The sequence below is a fragment of the Amblyomma maculatum genome, chromosome 1 (assembly GCF_055883805.1).
Source record: "Amblyomma maculatum isolate TAMU_Amacu chromosome 1, ASM5588380v1, whole genome shotgun sequence".
Classification (NCBI taxonomy): Eukaryota; Metazoa; Arthropoda; class Arachnida; order Ixodida; family Ixodidae; genus Amblyomma; species Amblyomma maculatum.
In genome coordinates, this window is record NC_139344.1 from 238,997,381 (window position 1) to 239,015,844 (window position 18,464).

The 18,464-nt window shown below is 47.2% G+C and overlaps 2 protein-coding genes across 2 annotated transcripts in view; both read right to left on the reverse strand.

Moving 5' to 3' along the window:
- LOC146206010 (uncharacterized) overlaps positions 1 to 18,464 on the reverse strand; it is a 76,083-nt gene that overhangs the window by 4,559 nt on the left and 53,060 nt on the right. The gene's annotated exons all lie outside the window — the stretch shown is intronic.
- Positions 5,030 to 5,703, reverse strand: LOC146206011 (NPC intracellular cholesterol transporter 2-like). The gene has a single exon (XM_084590645.1). The coding sequence runs from the start codon at positions 5,600 to 5,602 to the stop codon at positions 5,150 to 5,152; it is 453 nt and encodes a 150-aa protein (XP_084446771.1). The 5' UTR covers positions 5,603 to 5,703; the 3' UTR covers positions 5,030 to 5,149.

Genomic DNA, 18,464 nt, shown 5'->3' on the forward strand with positions numbered 1-18,464 from the left:
AAACGTTGAGTGAAACGTACATTTCAGCCACTTGGTGGTCCATACTAAATTGGGCAAATAGCGGGAACACGAATACACCACAAGTGGATAGACGAAAAAAGAAGTGCGTTTGTTTCGTATGCTTCCTTGTAGACTCGTTATTTTTACAATGTCCATGCGTGCCTATCCAATGGTAATACCAGTATTATGTAGAATTTTGAAATCTGATAATATGTAAAATCTACGCCTTGCATAGGCGTATGTTCCGAAAAGAATGTTCTACCATCCTGCGGTTGTGTAGTGGTTACCTCCGAATAAATCTGACCTCGCTCCTCGCCATTAATATCATGTCATGCATGCGTGTGCTTACCGTGAGAAAGCATGCTATAGCTGTGATAAGGTGATACCGGTCGGATGCTTGCACGTTGTGTCGCCTCTCTTTCGTGCATTGCGTCTAATCGGACATCATAAACTCCGATGACTGAGTTCTCTTGCGTAAATATCAGTGTCACTTACAGTTTGGTTTGATAATTGTTGAAACGCTGTCTGACTGACGAATCGCGATAGAATGTTCACGGCATGATTGTCGCCGTCATCATTTTACGTCGTCATTTGCCGACTTCGCTGTACAGAGATCTGGGAAATTAAGGGTTGATGCTTTAGCTGCGTCCACATATATCAATCGGAAGTGACATTTTATGAATGGAGCAAAAAACACTGCAGCTCAGAGACATTTCGTCGATTACTTTCTTCAAGATAGGAATTAACGGAAAATGATCGATCTCAAGAATGGGTTTCCGACCATACGAAATGGGGTGAAATTTACTGCATTCGTATGCTACCGCCATAGCCTAGCTCCTTCTCAATCTTAGAGTGCATTGCATGAGCTGCGGTCATAACGCGTAAGTTACGCGTAAGTAACGCATAAATTACAGGGAGGCTGAACCTCTCGTTCTCTGGTGTGCTTTTCTGTCGATTCAAAGCCACTTCGTATTTTTTTTTTATTAATTCTCTGACGAGCTTCGCGATAGTATACTGGCCGATATGATATACCGAGCCCCTGTTCGAAACTCAGCAAAGGACAACGCGGATGACGATGTCCAAGTTCATGCTGTGAGCGCCTCTCGTCACTCGTCCGCCAGACATTTCACATTTTCCCGGCAGACTGACAGTGACGTTAACTTACGAGGTGTCAGTCATCAAACGCCTTGCAATGAACGCGAGTTACGGTCTCTGATGGCCTCGATACACATACACAAACAATTAATCAGTGGCGACACGATGCGGGGACTTTTGGTTAATAATCATGCACTTAGCCCGCTTGCATTCTCACGTAAGCGGTTCACTATGCATCACTGCTTAGCGCTTTATATCCGCGATGAAAACCAGTTTGCAAAAAAAAAAAAAAAAAAATCTCAATCTTTCCCTGCCACGTACTAAATCTCGGCTCTCTAAACACACGTCTTTTCTTTTGAGTCCAAGTTTTTGTATGTGCCAAGTAGGTTGTCGCTAGCAAACAGAGACTGAGTGGGGCAAGACAGATAACACTCCTCGGTACAAGGCGAATGTGCAGATATATACACATATCGGAGGTATCTTTATCTACACGTTGAAGGTGATAAACCCTACGCGAAGGGCTTAGCCACACGGTCAGCCCATCGTGAAGTTGTGCTGGGAGCTGAAACAGTGATCGACGAGCGGTACAGGGGCGAATACTCGGATCAAGAAGGAAAGACGACACGTGCAAAGCACGTGCGTTTGGCATCAAACGAAATATGCAGCTTTTTTTTTTCTTTTTTCTTTTTTTACGCAAGCTTGCCATAAGGCATATTACAGAAACTTGTGTCCCAGCTTTTTTTTTTTCTGTCATTTCGTGGTTCGCCGCGCTGTCAGGTCACCGCATGCTTCTTTCTTTTCTTTTTTTTTTTTTTTTTGTTCATTGTCTTCCAGCTCTGTGCACCATGCAGTCATACGCTAAGAAGACAACGGAAGTGGCAAGTTGGCAACTAGTGATTTAAACACAGAGACATTATGTACACATACGCGTGTGGTACATTGTGCTACAGACGTTTTACGATAGGACTTCGTGTATTTCCATGTATAAGTGCTTAATAATTAAATTGCATGCTGTGTACATCTTTTGATATTCGTTATTCGGCAACACGATGCCCAGGAGATTTTTGAAATCGCAGTCACTGCAGTCCAAGTCCTGCCTGCTTATATTCGACACCCATTTCGTCTAAGGGATTCAGATTAATTTACAAAATTCTTTCAAACTCTTAGCGAAACTTAACAGTTGTTGCCCCCATCAGTGAGACAAATGCACATTGCTTTGAACACCCATGGAAGCAGGTCGCTGCTTTTAAATTTGTAACGGGTGCTGTGTCCTGTACCCGTGTCTTGTCTGCAAATGCCATGCATACATGTGCGGAACCAGAGGGAGCTGGACTGGTCAGGCTTACAATGTGAGTAAAAGAGTAGCCGGCTCCAAAGAAGGTGCAAATTTCCCTAACACGCATGTAATAAAAAATTACGCCCCCAAAGGAGCAGACCTCCTCGGATACACACTTCGATTTTGACCATCGTCATGGAGCAAGCTTAAGGGGGAAAAAAAATAAAGCAGAATTTTGCGAGTCACAAGATTTTTTTCTTCCTTGAATCAACATGCGGTCTCAGGGACCGAACTCGTGACCTCATCCTCAGTTACTGAGCGCCGTATCCACGGAGGCGCTACGGGTGAAAAAAAATTGCATGTAGTGAAAAGGGCACAATGATAGCTGTGAAATCCCCATATTTTTTTTTTTCATTAGGTCTATGAAAAAGACAACATGTACGAAGGCAAATTGCACGCTGCTAATAGCGCAGGTTCTGCGAGTATAATTGCAAACTTAAAAGCAGACACGGATCGCGAGAACAAACACGTCTGGATAGCCGCCCTGTCCAAGGAGCAAGCTGAGAAGGAGCTGCACACGCGTGCAGTCTCAGAGGTCACTTCTCGCGGCGCCAGTGCCGTCGCGGAGAAACACACAACTTTCCACGCGCCCTGACCAGCACGAGAGGCACGGGATCTGGTAAAAACGTCCCCGAAAGAAAAACGTACCCGGAGCAAATGTCCCCGGAAAAAATGTCCCCGGAAGAAACGTTCCCGGAAAAAATGTCCCTATTGGCGAAGTAGAAGTAAATGTCCCCGAACTGAGCTGATGTCTAGTGCTATAGACTACTTTTCCCCGTGGCGAGCTGCAGTGATGAATGATGCATGTTAACTTTATTACAACGGTTTCACCTTTCGGCTTGGAATTGACCGCGAACATCGAACTAATGCAGGCATAAATGACACACAAAAAAAAAAATATGGCAGCGGTAATACCCAGTGACAGCGCCTCGTCTTCACTTTGTTTGCGGGGAAAAGAGGAGCTGACCATCGGCTTTACAGGAGAAGCTTGGAGCGAAGCTTTAATATGTCCATGATGCACGACCGGTTTAGCCTCGTTCTGCTTATACCATCATCACCCTTACCAAAATTCTACGCCAGCATTAGAAGAACGGTTGAACCTCGTCACCAGAAGGCCTGGAAAGTAATTTTAGTGACGTCTTCTGCTTTGAGCGGTTCCCCGAGACTACCAAATGACCCCATGCTCGGAACCTCGCAAACGTATAAAGAGCCAGATGGCTATTTCACCATGCTTTTACACAGTTCTTGTAAACATTTCGGGCCCCCAGAGGACGCAGGTTCCAAATAATGATCACATTTAACTCAAAGCCAAGAAAGCATGGCATAAAATGTGTTTTTTTTTTTCTTTCATGTGAGTTCCGGAAGAAATCTTTTTTAGGACCGGCTTTGGCCTTGAGGACGTTTTTTCCTAGTCGCCGCTTCTTCAGGGGACATTTCTTCCGGGGACCTTTTTTCAGGGGACGTTTTTACCTACACCCGAGAGGCACACGTTCTCAATACAAAACAGAACTGCGCGAAGGCAACGGGACAAGAAGGCACGAATACACACACAGAAAGCGCAGACTCTTGACTGGCATGTTGACGGAGCAATGAGGTTGACATAGGCGGTTGTCGTTTGCCCCTTGTTGAAAGGAGGAGTGGTAGAGCCCCAGAGTAGAAGAAATGTAATCAAGTAAGACGTGATGTTGGGCTAGTCGGTTCATGGTTATAACAAAACAGAACTTCGCGAAGGCAACGGGACAAGAAGGCACGAATACACACACACACAAAGCGCAGACTCTTGACTGGCATGTTGACGGAGCAATGAGGTTGACATAGGCGGTTGTCGTTTGCCCCTTGTTGAAAGGAGGAGTGGTAGAGCCCCAGAGTAGAAGAAATGTAATCAAGTAAGACGTGATGTTGGGCTAGTCCGTTCATGGTTATAACAAAACAGAACTTCGCGAAGGCAACGGGACAAGAAGGCACGAATACACACACACACACAAAGCGCAGACTCTTGACTGGCATGTTGACGGAGCAATGAGGTTGACATAGGTGGTTGCCGTTTGTCCCTTGTTGAAAGGAGGAGTGGTAGAGCCCAGAGTAGAAGAAATGTAATCAAGTAAGACGTGATGTTGGGCTAGTCGTGCCTTCTTGTCCCGTTGCCTTCGCGCAGTTCTGTTTTGTTATAACCATGAACCGACTAGCCCAACATCACGTCTTACTTGATCACACGTTCTCATCGCTGTACGCTAGCGAAAAACTGCTCAGCTGCTCGATTGTGTAACCATGACTTCTGCCTCGCGCTGTACTGTGGCCGCGATAATCATTTCGCAATAGAACAAAATTATAGGTTCTGTCTTCCAAAATGTCCGTTTGCGACGGTGAAGTTCGCGAGGGCGGGTAACATCTAGATAGCGATCTTATTCATCGCATCATTGTTTTCTTCTGCTGTCCATTATATCACTTTCCCTATGAGGAAAACACCGCACTGTGCTGCCTTCGGACGCTATGATGAAGCTAAGGGCGTAATCGATACTGGAAAGGCGTGCTCAACCCAGTTCTAACATTAGGTTTAACAAGCCGTCCAGGATTATAGAAGCACAAGCACTCTCAAAATGAAGTTAGGATATGTTTTAATTTTTAAGTGCAGCACGAGAGGCAGCGTGCGCGACGAGTTCTCCATCCGGCACATCACAGTCGCATTCACCAATGAGTGCACGCGCGGCAGGAGGACGCTCAGGAGCTGATCTCGACGGGAATCAGCTGGCAGACGAGGTTCTTGTTGTCGTCGTCGATAAGCTCCCACTTGACGTGCAGCGAGATGGACGGGTAGGCCGATTTGACGGGGAATGAGCTGCGGTAGCTGTAGCTGCCCTTGGGCGCCACGGGGCATGCCACTCCGCTCTTGCAAGCGTCCGGTTGCGGCAGCGGGAACGGCAGGGGCACCTCGTGGAACACGCCGTACGCCTTGGCCTGGACGCCCTTGCTGGCCACTTTAGAGTTGAAGTGGATGGTCACATTGACGTCGGTGCCCTTCTTGAGAATGCAGGTGTCGGGTGGCTTGCAGCCCTCGATCTCGAAGCTCACCGTGGTACCGTCCGGCGCGTCGCACTGGGGCCAGCCGCCCAGAGCTCGCGCAGTCGACGCCAGCAGCAGAGCGGCGAGCAGCAGTTGGCGGCGGACCTCCATTGTTTCCCCGTACGTGCGAGAGCGGCCTCACGACGATCTGTGCAGATAAACACCCCGCGCGTCGTCTTTTTGGCCGACTCGTCACGTGGTTGACAGCACGCGGGCGACGGGGGGCGGAGGCGACGGCCGCCGCTTGGTCTGGGAATCACCGCTTTCCTTTCTCCGCACTGCTGTCGTTGGCATCCGCCGTTATCGGACGTCAGCGGATGGGCGATAGACGCCCGATAGATGGCCGTGAAAGCAGCCTTTTTTTTTCGCTCTCTCGACGCGGTCACCGCTTGCATCCCTGTGCCGAGTGTTCCCAGTAGAGGGGTGGGAGGGAGGAGATCATAGGAAAGGAGTCGAGGAATATAGCGCAGTTGTCTCTCGTATCAAGCACGAGGCGAAATCGTGCTATGTGGCGTATTTTACCGCCGAACTAGCAGTAGATATTAGCTCAAATGCTGATATATATATGAGTAATCTAGTAATCTAATATATGAGCAATTATATATGAGTAATCTAGCGTTGCGAAGATTTTGCTGCAGTTGCTCCTACTGTTGACACTCGACAGAGGAAGTCCATTGTATTTATGAGCTAATTAGCAGTAGAGCAATAGCAATACAGTCAAGTCTATTTTGATAGAAGGATGGAATATAATTCTATTTTGATAGCGCAACTGTTAAGGATTGTTAGCGTCTTACGACACTAAAGCACTGAGCTTGGCACCACTTCAAGTGAATCCTTCCTGAGCCGTGCGAGTTATGTCCCGTATATTTCTGGCGAGTGTTGCGCGCATGTAGTCGTCGACAGCGAGCTTGAAACGAGCGGTGTTTTCTGTCTTATGCACAGGCCATGTCAGACGAAGTACCGCCATGTTCGAAATCCCAATTTAGCGCATAACATTTGCAGCCTTACGGTAAAATATGCAACCCATGCGGTCTGCTTCTAAGCCAGTAAAATCTTCAAGCTCCGCAGTGGTGAGAACCACAGTTCCTCTTTTCTTCTAGATGTTGTTAATGCTGACGATGCAAAGTTATCAATACCTTAATATTTTGTTTAAACGTATAGAACGTACATAAAAGCACGAAAGACGTATTCTTTTCTTTAATTGTCCCTAAATTTTCTAATCCCTAAATTTCTGCCGTTATTCTTTCACACGTAAACATTATATCATTCAGTCGAAAGCTACCTCATAATGTTAAAAACTTTCCCTTTTTCCCAGTTCCCATTTCAAACAAACTGACCGAAATGGCAACTCCGGTTATGTCACGTGGTCTCATGACGTCACGTGCCAGGCCACATCCTGCCAACTACCGCCTACCATAGCATGTGGTTTTTAGCCCACAACGCCGACAATGCCGGATTTTATCTAGGACGAGGCCTTTAACGTCATCGCGTTAAAACGACTTCCGCGGTGAAAGCAAGTTGTGAGGACAGTGATTTGTAAGGGAGCGCCTACCCCGGCGAACGGAATAATGGGACTTGCCCTCTCCCATTAAGATATAACTAGAATACTTCCGCGACGTGTTTATGAGGACTGTATAGTTGCTGATATTACTAAACCCTTTGTCACAGCGTTGGCTCGTGTTCCACTATAAAAATAAACATGTCTCAAATTTCATATTCTTAACAGGTACTGGGCATGGCGTTTATTCTACATGGTGCATACCATGGCACGGCTGGCTCCGGAGACGCGGCCCCCACTCCATCCAACACCTCCCCTTCACCCACCTTCTGTGCAGTCTGCAACGCTGCCTGCCCGCGCATGTGATGCGCCGCTAGTGTGTCGCCGAAAGACACAAGCTATATCGCATGTTAGACTCCTGGACGTCCTAACTACGGATAACGATCGTACGCGATCGTTAGCCTCATAGTCAAGCGTGCGATACGTATCTCACACCACTCGCGAGGAAGGGGAAAGGACAAAGCCCCTGGGCTTTGTGTATCCACAGCTAGTGTATGAAATCCGGTCCGAGAATGTCGGTCGCCGCCCCAAAGCGGGCCACGCACGAGCGCCTGAACGTGACAGAAACTTGTCGACGCGCGCGCGCGCTTCGGAGAGCATGCAGATTACACGAATCCTTGGGGAGTGGGAAGGAGAGGGGTATGGAAGAGGAGGGACGAGTCAAAAGGAGCGATGCTGCATTGTCTAAGCCGCGGTAGTAGTTTGCGGCGAACCTTTGTGGGAAAACAATGGCTGCTAAAACAATGACGTCCATTTGGAGAGCGAATGAAGCGTGCTCTGCTGTCGCGCGGTGGCGGACACACACACACGCGTGCCTTCTGGCGTGCCGACGCCTTCGCGCGCCTCCGGGGCCCCAACAGCTGTGGTCGTCGGGCGGCTTGTTGGACACGGCCCATTTGAGAACCACGCGTTACGGTCGATGCAGCGGCAGCAGCGGCGTCGACCAGGACGCTTGTACTGCGCTAGAGACGCTCATCTCCGTCGAGAAAGGCCGATGCTCTGGGCGCCGCGTTGTCATAACGACCTGCACGCGCACACCCTGTTTCTTCCCTTGGTCGCCGAGGCGCAGGAGGAACAGGAGAGCCAGTCGCCGGGTATGCATGATCCCTCGGCTCGATGGAGAGCAAACAGCTTGCGCCGCGAAACAAGGCGCCCGAGCCGCGTGTGCGTATATAACTGGTCGCGATTATGCGAGCAGGAATCAGCCGGATGACGTGCATGCTGAGCTCGTAAGTTTGATCGCCATTTGCGTTGGCTGTCGTGTCGAGGGCACTGTCAAGCGCTGACAACCAATAAATAAAGGAAGAAAATAGCGAAAATTGTGGGAAGCGGGTTCATATCCGCATGTAGAAAGGCAAAACGACGTGACGAGTCGTCTTGATCTGAAGCGTCTCTCTTGTGCGAGACGGGCAATTCGTCGCGATCGCGTCACTTTATCCACATCAATAAACGTCGTAAGAGCCGTCATTTCGAGCTCTGTGGACTTCTGAGTAGTAAGCAATTATTTCACTTTACAGCTCTTAGATATGGAAAATGAAGATGAGGGAATATTTGTACAGAACGCGATAAAATTACAGCCGGAATGAGAAGAATCGCACAATAGACGAGCTGTTTCTTTTTATGCGTTTACAGGAGAGAGAGCGAAAATTTCCCAGGTAAGTGAAATTAACGATTTTCCTGCATGACCGGCTTTAACGAGAAGGCATTGGTTTCCCAAAATTCACGCCCAGTTTTGAGCTTCGAATTGATCGCAGTATTTAGTGGGCAAGGGGTGAGGCGGGAAACGGATGTCATAGGGTAAATCCGCTGTCCACGTCGCCGTACCTGCCTGTGTTGACGCATGGTATGAATGGGTAGCAAAGGGGGGGGGGGGGGGGGCGCCTCTGCTGACGTGTTTAACCTGTGATCATGCAGTTAACTACAACTTTGCCTACAAACCTTCACGCAGAGCATGTAACCTGGCGTTGGAAATACCGGCTGACCCTTTTAATTTTTACAGGTTTCTGTTTTAGAAACCCTGAAAAATACATCAGTGTTGTGCGTGCAGCTGGATTGTACAGCAAGGTGGACGAAATGTGCCCGCTAGAGCTCAACTAACTAATTTTTGGCTGACAGGAAGCATGCAGAGTGGGTGAGAAAAATAACTCGAGTTAATGACATTCTAGCCAAAATCAAGAAAAAATGGGCATGAAAAGGACATGTAGTGCATAGAGAGGACAACCGATCATCGCTTAGGGTAACAAATTGGATTCCAAGGAAAGGAAAACGTAGCAGAGGAAGACAGAAAGTTAGATGGGTGGATGAAGTGAGGAAGTTTGCATGGGTCAAGTGGATGCAGCTAGCACAGGACGGGATTAATTGTAAGAATATGGACGAGGTCTTCGCCCTGCAGCGGGTATATATAGTCCGGCTAGTGGGGATGATTATTATTATAATCCGAAATCAAGGGCCGTTAAATTCGAAGGTGAGCCTTTTATTTTGTTTTAAATTTGTGAAACGGCATTACGGTTCAAAATACCGGAAGTGTTTTGAATCACGCTGCCGCTTTTGAATATACGGGCCTGTGAAATGTCGTTAAGTCTGCTTTTTCAAGGTGCACCTTGATAAAATGATGTCGCTCGCATTTCTAATGCAGCTAATAGAGACGGAGCTTGTATATTTTATGATGTAGAAGAGTTACTATGAGTGAAATGTAGAAAGAGCGCTGAACAAGGGTAGAGGGAGGGAAAACTCAGTTCGCAGGTTGAGCCAACGTTTCGACAAGTGGACAATTGTCTTCGTCTGGGCAGAGCAATCATCACTGCTGCCCAGACGAAGACAAGTCCTCTTAATTGCCGAAACGTTGGCTCGACCTGCGAACTGAGGCTTCCTCCCTCTACCCTTGTTCAGTGCTCTTTGATACCGTGTAGCCATCTTCTTCCTCTCTTTCGATATGAGCGAAGTGATAACACGAACAGTGATGCCATTCTTTAAACTTGCAACGTGGGAAAGCTAACTCAGCGCTTTCAAAATCGTATCTTTGATGCTCAGTATTTAGAACAAAAATGTCGATTCATAAAATTTTGAAACTGAGCTTGTCTTTGATGTTGGCGGCCATCAATTTTGAAATATAATTTTGCTCCCTAAATCCAATAAATAAAAAGGCGTTTAATTGAAATTAATTACTCGTATTCGTATATTTTATTTATTTATTTATTACAGGTTCCTGCAGCGCCCGAAGGCATTATTGCAGGGGTGAGGGGGGGGGGGGGGAGATGACAAGTAATCTTGCTAGGAACGCCAGTGATAAAATACATAAAAATGAAGAAAATAACACGAAACAAGTGATAATGCAGAATGAGAAACATGCATCTAAAGGGGGCAACTGCGCGACGAACAAAGTGATGAAAACACTCAAAAACAAAGTAATGAAGGAAACACACGCAAGAGAACTGGGCGCCACGTCACACATCCGATAAAAATGCCCGAAAAAAATTTTCAGTGCAACACTCAGTGATGCCAGCTGGCAGCCGGTTCCACTCATTGATCGTCAGTGGAAAAAACGAGGTTTTATACACATCTGTCCGGCATTTTATTTCGCGGATGATCAAGTCGTCTAGACAAAAAGTGAGGTTGAAGCAGGTACCGGTCTTTGTCAATGCTGAACTTTCCAAAATAAATGCGATACATGATCTGCAGTTTGAAATGTTTTCTGCGGTGAGCTAAGATTCCCAACCAAGATGATGTTTAATAGACGTGACACTAGATGAAAAATTATAAATTGTTAACACAAATCTGGCAGCATTATTTTGGACACGTTCGAGCATGTCTGATAAGTAAATAAACTGGGGATCCCATACAGGGCATGCATATTCAAGAATTGGCCTTATGTAAGTGAAATACAGGAGCTGCTTGACATTTGACTGCGCTTTGCTGAAATTACGCTTTAAAAAATTAAACATTCTGCAGGCTTTCGATGTAATATGCTCAACTTGTCTCGTCCACGTAAGGTTAGATGTGAAATATACGCCGAGATACTTATATTCAGAAACTTTTTGCAGGGGAACATTGCAGGGGAAATATAACTTTTTGCAGGGGAAATATAACTGACCTCTCTCTCGTAACTATCTCCCTTGTGTACAATCCACGTGCATTATAACCGCATCGACGCAATTTTTACGTGTTTTTTTTTTTTTAATAAAAAGCCGTGTAGATTAAAAGGTACACGACAGCGGGTATACGTTTCGTCGAGATCGCATCACTAACAGCGCGCACGCGCCTTGTAGATAATCGATTGGACAGCGCGATCCCTGGCGATTGTCGCTCTAGTAACCGGCTTTTCGAAAGCTGGTTTAGCAGCATTTTACTAATTGATCGAGGAAGCGCGTTAGGTATAGTATGCGCCGTCGCTGAGTCGACAGGGAACGCCGACAGGGAAAGTTTGAACGTATCCGCTTTTAAAACTTTGCATGATCGAGTTGAATCAGTGCTGTAAGAAGGTAAACAAGTTTTGGCCCCCTTTACCGAAACTGAAGCAAAAGGTGGTTATCCCAAATTAACGGAGATTTCGGTGTGCCACGTCCAGTTACTTGCATGAAGCACAATAAACTTCAAATGTGTATAAAGGAAGGCGGTCAAACAGAAGGGATAGCACAGATGTTCTAGCCATAATAAATATTCCCCAAAAATAGTCTAAATAAAGCTATAGTTTTTATATCCCTGGCCACTGCGGAATTAGGGCCATTGAAAAAAAAATATGGCGCCGGCCAAAAAAGGGGAAGGGTGGACTGTGAAGAAAATGAAATAAAAAATTTTTAACAGCGCATGAAATCGTCAGCAACAGCCGAAGCGAGAGCTTCTAAAGCAAGCTCTGCTTCTTGCGTCGCCGTTGGCGCTTTTGTTTTCTTATTAGCAAATAAAGCAAATATATGCTAAAGTATGGGCAGAGGCAATTTCAAAAGAACCGTTGTTTGACGTGTCAAATGCGCCCTAAAAGGACTAGCGCGCGCGTCACAGTTAAAGAAGACCACTCAGCTTGACGCTGACACGATCTCGGAGCTTAACCTGTTAAAGAAATCAAACAGCCGAAAAGAAGCGATGGGCGGACAGTAGCGAGTTCAAGTGAGTTTAGCGAAATAAAAATGCCGCGAGGATTTGCGCTTTTGTTCCGTGGAGCGTTTACATTGAAAAGAAGGAATCGCAGATCTCGCTGAGAGAGCCTAGGTCTCTCTCTCTCTCTCTCTTTTTTTTTTTTCGTTATTCAGGTCAGCGTTTTTTAAGACTGTCAGGCCCGCCATGCATACAAATAAGGTGAAAAAAAAAAACAGAGACACAAATTCCTTTCAGATGGAATCGACCATTTCAGCCTGGGAGAGCGCGCTTTGAGAGTTGCCAAGGCCTTCGGCACGCGGCCGAGGCGGCGATTGGGCGATCTATAGGAGACAGCGGATGGTCTTTTTAAGCTCGTTCCCTCCTCGTGCTCGGCTGGAATTGTCAGCGAACTTCATATGAGGGTTAGGAAGCTCCTTTTGTATTCCACCGGAATGCTTGTTCATGGATTAGGACATGGGTGATGGAAGAGTATAGCTTAGGAAAACGCGCACGTGGCAATGGCATATCCACAGTGGGCGCTTTATTACGCAACCGTTACACAACTTTGTTCTTTTATTCAGTAAACCCTGATCAGCTTCTCTTTAGGCGCAGTGGCCAAATCGGGGCTGGCGCACCGTGTGGCCTTGGTACAACATTCTAGGGCTGGTCGAATGCTTAGGGGAATCCCTCAAGTTGGAATAGATTTATAATAAAGGAGTAATTACTCATAGACATCCACCCAAACGCAGCCATATATATACGGCTATACAAAGGAAAGCTATATAGCTTTTTCGAAAACTTCTTAGTGAACGAGAAGAATCGTCCTGGTCCAGCGATCGAATCTGGGAGCACGCCTTTTTTAGAGCGCAGCAAAAATGAAAATGCAAAACAAAAATAATTACCAGACCTCTAGTTCTTCAAGGAATGAAAACGGTACAGCTATGTGTGTGCGCAATGCATATACCGCTGAGGACGCCAGCTCCCGCGCCTACATGCCTAAGATCCAGCTCAACCCCACCGCCATTGATTATGATCGTTCTCAAAGGAGAGACAGCCAACCTCAATCACATTCATTGTCCATGGGCGGCCAATCATTTCGTATCCTTCGTTTGTGTCATACTGCACTCGAAACTGTAGAAAAATAGAGATGTGAACGCGTTGGTATGGCGCCATCTTTGGTCTGTTCCGAGATGTGGCGGCAGATTCGCTTCTACATGGATAATCTGCGAGTCGCCTGTGGTGTCGACGGGGATGCATGTGCACCAGGAACAACGCGCCTACCAGGAGTGAAGCAGGACTGCGAACCAGAGTGCGGAATGTTTTGGGGGGCTAGTGGTGTCCGCCTCCGAATACCTCCTAAGACGTCCTTTCACGTCTTTGTTTTTCGCGCTGCTACTTTCAAAATGACTTGAAACTCTGTTGACAACGGAGAAAAAAGACGAACTTCGAAGAATTTCTTATCTCCACAAAAAAAAAAAAAAAAAAAAAAAAAAAGAATACATAGTTAGGAACTGGACGTAAGTGCCACCTCAGAAAAGGGAACCTTTTGAGGGAGCATAGGTATACTAAATGTAGTAGTGCACGTGCTGCGTAAGTGCTGCAATACGTATAAATAACACTTGCAATAATATAAAACACGTAACATGTTACAATTTGTATAACTGATTTCAGTCATCAGTTAGAGCCCACGAAGAGTAAACGAAGAATCGGTGAGGAATAAAAGATTTCTATTGCGCATTTTCGTATCAGCACAGTGCAACTTTACACTAACGAGAATGAGCTGGTGCCGCTTGATGGGCCTACAGATTTTTGCAAGACACTTTGGCAAGTCACCCCTTTCACTTTGGCAAGTTCACCCCTTTCACTTTAGCAAGTCACCACTTTCACTTTGGCAAGTTCACCCCTTTCCCTTTCTCAAGTCACCACTTTCACTTTGTCAAGTCACCCCTTTCACTTTGGCAAGTCACCCCCTTCACTTTGACAAGTCACCCCTTTCACTTTGGCAAGTCACCCCTTTCACTTTGGGAAGTTCACCCCTTTCACTTTGGCAAGTCACCCCTTTCACTTTGGCAAGTTCACCCCTTTCACTTTAGCAAGTCACCGCTTTTACTTTGTCAAGTCACCCCTTTCACTTTGGCAAGTCGCCCCTTTCACTTTGGCAAGTTCACCTCTTTCACTTTGGCAAGTCACCCCTAGTCGGTCTTCGAAGTTTTCCTCGTAATTTTTTCACGTTTACTCTTTACCAATCCGTGGCGATACTGAAAGGTATTTCGATATAAGCGCCGGAGAGAATTCCGTTGGTTTATCATATGAATAATTGCGCATCACCTCGAAGTTACGCAAAGCGCCCTGTTTCGCCGTTGTTCGCCGCGCTCTTAGGGAGCGCTCACTACTCACTAAACATCACTTTCTGTTGAGCCCTCGTGGTGAAAGGGGAAGCACGTGACTAGTCTAGTGTAGGCCGCTCGGATTTGTATGCGGATACATTCTTACGCGAGCGGCTTCTCCGCAGCTGGATAATTGCCACTCCAACCCAAGGAAATTCCGTGCTATTCCAGTGTTTACACTGGGTTCAGTTTCTTGAAGTTATGCTGCTGGTTGAACCTGTTCTTGAAAAAGAAAGTAACATATTAATAGTAGTCAGTTACTAAAAAACAATAATCGAATTAGGAGAACGTTACACAATACAAAATGTTCTCAACGAATTACTGTCGTGACGCTGGGGCTATGTCGACCCGGCCTTCACTTGGTAGCGTGCAGAGACTCGGGGTTGAAGAAGGACTGAATCTTCGAAGTTGGTAAAATATATACAAGCAGGTTTAATGGCACTTTGAGAAAACTTATTTACAAGATTATTTACACGAAAAAGAAGGGTACATCAGCAATATGGCAAGCGTTAAGAGTTCATAGCGAGAAGCGACTGGATGAGCCGTTTACCCAGGGCCCAGAGCGACATTTCGTGCTCTGCAGCGTCCTTAAAAACCCCTATGCCCAGCCCCTCTCTGAAGATGCTGACCAACCAAATCCAGGGCACGCCCCTCAGATATCGGCATCCAATCGAACACATCACTGCACTGATGGTCTGAAACACTGACTGGCCCGGCATTGTTTCGTTGAGCCTGGTCACTTGTTGGCGGGAAAAGCTTGGGAACGGCGAGGAGGTACATTTCTATTCTTCAGCCAAGAATCGATAGGCAGCTGGTTCCGGCAAGTGGATTTACTTCTCAGAAACCCAAGTGCACGTGGGCGCCGCATACGCTCCCAGCATTGTCCGTTTTCGACAATTGCAAATCTTTCCTGCATTCCCGAGAAATCATCTAATGGCCGTATGCGTCATGCTCCTTTCTTGTCCGGCATTCCCAGGAAATCCTCTAATGGCCGTAATCACCTTGCTCGTTTCTTGTCCTGTACGTCAGCGGACGTGTCACTCTGTCGCCTCGTTTGGACAATAGGCATTCCTTACTTGACCATAGCGCTTCTCGACGGGAAGGGTGAACAATTGAACGAAAGCACTTCCGGCTATCTCCCGCAGGGGGACATTTCTTTGTGTTTTTCTAGACGTTCTCTTGACAGGGTCAATTTGGCATTTGCAGGGTGTCCACAAAGCAAAACAGGCTTACAAAACAGGATTCCTGGAAACAGGCTCACTTAGAGCCATTGGACCATCACCACATATCCACAGCACTTATTCATGCCCACAGGCGAACAATAGAGCGCGCAAATGCGGATGCACGGTCGTAACAGCCTCCTCCCCCGCCAGAAGAGTCTCGGAGGGCAGCAGTCGCAGCTGCTGCATGAAGAGACGACTTAATGGCCTGCACGTGAACGCTTGAAGCTCGCTGTTGCTTGTCGCGTTGTCTTGATTGTTGTAGGCCAAATTGCTCGAGCTGTCTGAAACTCAACCACATGTCTAAACAAGCACTCGGCTCCCGTCTGAAGAGACCAGGTTAAAAGAAAACTGCCATTGTTGTTCGAGAAAAGCCCACTCTCAAGACGTTCAGGACCCACGTATGCCTCGAAAACCAAACGTGCTGCTTTACATAGTCACACATATACAAGCGCACGAAAAAAAAAAAAACCTGATTATCAATTTGGATACATGGTGAGGAACATCTCGGATCGCTTAGAAAGAGCGGCTAAGCGCGTCCGCATTCCCATTTAACTTCCCCTTTTTGTATCTTATTTCAAAATTGTACTGCTGTAAAATCAAGCTCCACCTAAGAAGGCGACTGTTCTTCGATGTCGCAGTTTGCAGCCAAGCCAGGGGACAATGGTCCGTCTCTACCGTGAATTTGGCCCCTCCAAGATAGCACTGCAATTTTTGAATGGCCCATACAATGCAAGCGCACTCTTTCTCTGACGCGCAATAAGCCCTCTCTCTAGAACTCAGTTTTCTGCTCAAGTAGAGCACGGGGTGCTCATTACCGTCGTCATCTCTCTGGCAGAGAACAGCACCTAGCCCTCGATCACTGGCATCACACTGGACCGTGAATTCTCGGTCATAGTCTGGAGCTCGCAATACCGGACGGCTAATCAGCACAGCCTTCAGGTTTACGAAGGAGGCTTCCTTTTGTTCGTCCCAGACTACATTTGTCGGTTCTGTCCTGCGGAGAGCGTCGGTCAGAGGGCTAGCCAAAGCTGAATAGTTAGGGATGTAGTGATTGTAGTACCCAGTCAGACCCAGGAATGCTCGAATTTCCGTCTTCGTGCTCGGCCGCGGGTAGTCTGCTACCGCAGAAATCTTAATCTCGCTGGGTTTCCTGAAACCTTGACCTACATTACGACCCAAGTAGTCCACGGTCGCCCTTGCCAGGCAACATTTCTCGGCCTTTACGGTTAGTCCAGCTTGACGCAAAAGGCTCAGTACAGCTCTTAGATGTACCATATGGTCCGCCCATGAGTCGGAAAAAACCGCAATGTCGTCTAAATAAGGCACCGCGAATGTTTCACACCCCTTTAAAACCCTATCCACGAGTCGGGAAAAACAAAATGGAGCATTTTTGAGCCCGAAACTCATCATTGTTGGCTGGTAGCTGCCCGTCGGAGTGACGAAAGCCGCGTATCTGCTGGCGCGTTCAGTGAGCGGTACTTGCCAGTATCCTCGAGTAAGGTCCAGCGTAGTCACATATGCCGCTCTACTGACCTGTTCTACTCTCTCCTCAATATTCGGAATAGGATACACTTGATCCCTGGTGAGAGAATTTAGCTTTCGGTAGTCTACCACAGGCCTAGGGTCTTTACCTGGAGCTTCTACTAAGATCATAGGCGAAGCATAATCGCTTTCCGAGGGTTTTATTACTCCCAATTCCAGCATGCGAGTTACTTCCCTATCCAGAATTTCTCTTTGCCTTGGAGAAAATCGGTAGCACCTTGATCGCACTGGCACGTCTGAAGTCAGCTCAATATCGTGCTCAGTCAAATCAGTTCTGCCTGGCCTGTCCACGAAGCAGGCCTCAAACTCTGTTATTATCTCGCCCAGATCGGACAGCTGGGATTTCTTTAGTTCTCCTCTCTGCTCCGTCTTTTTGAGAAGCTCCTGAGCGTTGCTTCCTTTTCCGCTGAGGCAAATCAAGTTGTCCCCCATCTCCTCGGGAAGGTTTAACGTTAGATTTACCACGGCTTCCCTCTGCACATAAGGCTTCATAAGATTGCAATGATAAATGCGCACTTCTTTACGCCTACCGGGAATTTTCACTGCGTAGTTAGTGTTAGAAAGCTTTGCAACGACTTCAGCCGGTCCTTCCCACTGTACTTCGAGCTTATTCTGCCTTGAACTTCTCAGCAACATCACCTGGTCCCCGATACAAAACGTCCTTTGACGGGCTGACTTATCATAGTACACCTTGGAACGGGCCTGGGCTGACTTCATGCTGGCCTCAACGAGTTCCTTAGTGTTATGTAAGCGATTCAAGAGGTTCAGAATGAATTCTACTACTGTTGGGTCTTCTCCGCGCCCCTCCCAAGCTTCGCGCACCATTCGCAAAGGTGAGCGCAGTGACCTTCCGTACACCAACTCGGCTGGGCTAAATCCAGTGGATTCGTGCGGCACTGACCGCAAAGCGAAAAGCGCTGCAGGCAGGCAGGTATCCCATTCGCGCCTGTTTTCATAGCACAGTCCCCTCAGGACTCGTTTGAGAACAGAGTGCCATCTTTCTACGCTGTTGCTCTGCGGATGATGGATCGAGCTATGAACTACCTTAATGCCGCATCGCTCGAGAAATGAGGTGGTGAGGACACTCGTGAAAACGCTACCCTGATCACTTTGGACCTCGGAAGGGAATCCAACTCGTGCAAACACTGACAGCAGCGAATCCACTACACTCTCGGACGTCACCTCGCGCAGCG

Excerpts from the sequence above, each read along its gene's own strand:
- LOC146206011 (XM_084590645.1), bottom strand. The coding sequence starts at position 5,602 with ATGGAGGTCCGCCGCCAACTGCTGCTCGCCGCTCTGCTGCTGGCGTCG.